Raw genomic sequence first — 3,992 nt, 5'->3', positions numbered from 1 at the left:
GCAATTTGCGAACATGGGTAATTATAATTGGGGGACTCTGGAAATCGAAGAATGGGTATCGTTCAAAACGCATCACAAGAAGGTGGTGACTCGTTGAGGGCACTGATATTTGGTCCACCAGTCGGCAAAGTTCATCAGTGAGGTGGTCTCAATGCGGCGCTCCTCCTTCGGCTGATTGAGGAAAGAGCAGAGCTGGCAGTAGGGCACCGAGCTGCGGCGCAACTTGTAGATCGAGTGCCACCAGAAACAGCGCTGGTACTCCTCCGGTGTTTTCACCAAGTACTTTAGATGTGCCGCCAGATCCTTGGGCTTCGGAAAGTCGATGCTGCTGATGTAGGACTCCGGCGGCACTAGATTGGTCAGGTTTCCGCCTCCAATCAGGACGGGCACAATGAAGTTATGCATGGCCATGTACATCTGGGGTGGCACATAGTCTGGACAGGCTGTCGCATCAAAGATCAGCCAGAAGTGGTAGTGATTGCAGCTGTGGGTGGAGAGTTTACGACGTATTCTAACGACGAGCTTCCCTTAACTTACTCGATGGGACCCATACAGCTGTCGAAGGCATCTAGGTCCATGAATTTGCGCAGCTCCGCCAAGTAAAAGCTCTCAGGGAGGCTCGCCTCATCCACCTCGTAGATTAGGTACATTGCCAGGCGATCCTTCTTTTGCAAGTGGCTCTCCAGGAATTGGATCCTACTACCCGGCATATCGTCGCCATACTGCTCACTGGGGGCACGGAACGAGTTCAACCTCCTGGCCGTGTTGGTGAAGGAAAAGTAGAACTCCGACCAGACCAGTTGCGAGTCCAGGCGATAGGTCATGGTCAGGTTGAAGAACGGCCAGTTGTCGACGGGCCAAACCCCTGGTCCCTGGCCCAGGCTCAGGGGATTCCTGGCAGCAAAGACCGACAGATAATTAGCAGTGCGGTTGATTTCGCTGAAATCCTCGAGGGAGTATGGCAGATCTGCGTTAAAGACGACGGCGTCGTACGGCTTGTCCAAATGCCTCCTGTCAGTGGTGACCACACAGCCACACTCCGAGTGCGTTGGTTTCCTGAACATCTTGGATGGGTCCTCGTTCCACAGCAGGATCAGGACCTTCGGGCTGGACTCTCGTTCCCCACTCTGGCCAAGGTGACTAACGAAAATCATGCTTAGGAAAGTGCAGACCACTATCACGCCTACCACCGTCTTCAATACGATGATGTATTGGTTTGTTGAGTACAGCTCCCGTTGGCGATTCAGGTGGGACATGGGAGATCTTTGTGGAGGTGGCAGGTCCACTCCACTTGCCGACATCCAGCGTCCCTTGGGCAGAGGCCCCTTGTCAGGGCGTTTAACTGTGTCAGCGCTGAGTTGACGCGGCAGGAAGTTGGGCAGCTCCTCCATGTTCTCCGTCTGCACCGAAATGCGTCTCAGGCTTAGGATCTTGTCCACTGGAAATTGAATATTTTTGTCCATCGGCACTAGGTTTTGTCATGTGAAAATATATGGTTGAGATTTTGAAACATCGACCGATTCTGTACTTGGATACTAGGAAAAATTTAAAACTTTCTCCGAAAATGTTTGTAAGAAATTCTTACTTAGAGTTTCAAGAAGGCATCTCCGACCCAGGCAACTCGATTCAGCTGGACATTTTTTTCTCCGCGCTATGCATCTTATTTATTAGAAGAAAACGTTTGTTTTAAATATATAACACGGTATTTAATCTGTACCTTTTATTCTTTTAACTAAAATAATGCAATCCGCGGATATATAGTTTATTGCTTGAACCATTTACACTTTTGCTTCTTGATTTTGATTGAATTCATGCAATGAAATACAAATGGCCCATCATGAAAGTGTCGGGGGGATTGATGGGCGCGTTCATCTTGGAGCTTTGCACGCAGCTACACTATATAGGAAAACCCCTTTCAATCAATCAGTCGTTTTTCCTCCCCACTTTTGCATTTCCGATTTGCCACTTTCATCATCGCCCTCCTTGCCAATTCCGCCACCACTTGCAGCCTTTCGTTCGCTGTTTCCTGAGAGCAGGAACAAAGTAATCAATCATTTTGCCAAACCATCAGAAACATGACAATCTGCCAGAAAATTTGCGTAACGTTTCACGATTCACCGTTGCGGGACGTGGACAGAGGGAGAGGAACAATCCATCGATGATATATCACTGCAATTTCGAATATTCATTTTGCAATTGTTGTTTTTCGACGCCCGCTTCTCCTCTGAGCTCATTTCAAATGCGTTTCGCATTCGCGACGAGGATGTGAACAGTGGACACCAGTGGAAACGCCACTTTGCGGACGTGCCAGGCGCTGGAATGGAAGTGGACGGTGTCATTGTTTCCTTGCCCATCTTCCGCCACGCACGTTGTCTCTCAATTATGAGAGAGTGTCATTGAGAAAGAGAAAGCGAATACTGAGTGCACTCGAAGAAATAGAAGGGAATTATGTTCTAACATATATAATATATTTTGAAGAGTTTATATATTCTTTTCAACTTGAATTTTAACATTTGAATGATAAGCATTCCGCTTCTTAAAAGCCTTAAACAAGAGTCGCGCTTTTGAGTTCCTTTCGGGGTTCTGTTTTACTAAAGGTTCGTGTAGGATCGTTTTTTCTTATGTTTGAGGTGCTCCTGCTACTCTTTGTGATTATTAAATTAAATTTATTTTTTTTATGGTGTAGTGACTTCGCAATTTTCCAATTGACAACCATTTAAATGTTACGCATTCATGTTAACTTCCACAACGTGACTCTGTTGTCGGGACGAGCAGAAAGCTGAAAATGATGGCGAAAAAGGATTCCAGATTCCGGATTCCGGGAAGGGACAGGGAAGAGCGGTGACAGCCGGCAATGTAAATTGCCTGGATCCGATGAGTTATGAAAGTGAAATGGATTTGTGATTGCCCGCCGTCGCCAGACGAGGAGCGAATCCGTTGAAACGAACGAATTAGAAGCTCTGGCTACACAAAAAGAAACAAAAAACGAAATCCAAGAACCGCCGCGAACCCAAAACATATATAAATTTTAATTATTCCCGCGAATCGCAGGCGGGAGAGAATCGAATGTGCATTCTGGGATGGATCCAGTCAGAGGCTGATCCTGCTGTTGCTACTCTCAAGTCCAAGTCGGCCGCGAATGGAATTGAAATTCCATTGTGAATATTTTTTTTGGGGGCGTTGCCGGCGCGTCGAGAAAAAATGCAATAAATATGCATATGAGAGAACTCACCTTCTCCGAGGAGGTGCTTCAAAGGAGCAACTTGGCCCAGAGCGGAGTTACGGCGATTTGAATAATTTGGTTCCCACACTTTCGGGGCCCGAGCCCCGTTTTTAATTAAAGTTATTAATATGGCTCCACCGACTAGGTGATTTACCTAACCACAAGGTCGGTCAGTCGGTCACTCCCGCCTCTGACTTTTGACTTGTCTAACTTCTCCTTGACTCATGACGCAGACGGCTACTTATCGGAACTGGAGACTGCCGGTGTCCTTAGAGCCCTCGATCTCGATCACCAATTAAATGCCGCACACATTGCCGGCAACTGCTTAATTATCCATTCGATCCCATTCGATTCGATTCGAAAGGAGCCGCCGCCTTGGTCTTCTTCAACTCGATTGCGTTGTCTCTCGGCTTAAGGAAAGGAGCTAACGAATTAACATGTAATTATCTCAGCTTGGGCCAGGTTGCTGGCCAAAGGAAACGCATCGAATCACCGGCGACACCCTGACCAAAAACAAGCGTAGCGTAGACTCAGAGGAGAGAGGCCAAGGAATGGCTGATTCCACAGGCTGAGGTAGCAGCTGCCGCAGGTTGCGTGCGTGCCGTGCCGGCTTTCCCTCTGCCCAACTCTCGGGGGCGTGGCCCTTCTTAGGCGGATTCCCAAATCGATCTCGTCGGACCCTCGACCACCCGCACTAATAAGCCTCATCCTCCGAGTAGAATCGAGACCGAAGAAGTGGCGCTAAAGTTGTCAGTCGCCTTGTCCGCAG

General features: G+C 48.0%; 1 protein-coding gene across 1 annotated transcript; it reads right to left on the bottom strand.

The window, feature by feature from the left end:
• LOC108079029 (alpha-(1,3)-fucosyltransferase C) lies at positions 1 to 1,600 on the bottom strand. The gene is made up of 2 exons (XM_017173210.3): positions 538 to 1,600; positions 1 to 484 (listed from the first exon to the last, which is right to left on the bottom strand). Exons 1-2 carry the CDS (start codon positions 1,461 to 1,463, stop codon positions 73 to 75), a joined length of 1,338 nt encoding a protein of 445 aa, XP_017028699.1. The 5' UTR covers positions 1,464 to 1,600; the 3' UTR covers positions 1 to 72.
• Between the last annotated feature and the right edge of the window lie 2,392 nt (positions 1,601 to 3,992).

This window comes from Drosophila kikkawai, chromosome 3L (assembly GCF_030179895.1).
Source record: "Drosophila kikkawai strain 14028-0561.14 chromosome 3L, DkikHiC1v2, whole genome shotgun sequence".
Taxonomy (NCBI): domain Eukaryota; kingdom Metazoa; phylum Arthropoda; class Insecta; order Diptera; family Drosophilidae; genus Drosophila; species Drosophila kikkawai.
This window is presented reverse-complemented; position numbering and strand designations above follow the sequence as displayed.

Excerpts from the sequence above, each read along its gene's own strand:
- LOC108079029 (XM_017173210.3), bottom strand. The coding sequence starts at position 1,463 with ATGGACAAAAATATTCAATTTCCAGTGGACAAGATCCTAAGCCTGAGA. Across the intron at positions 485-537 it reads AGCTGTATGGGTCCCATCGA|CTGCAATCACTACCACTTCT; the intron begins GTAAGTTAAGGG and ends CTCCACCCACAG.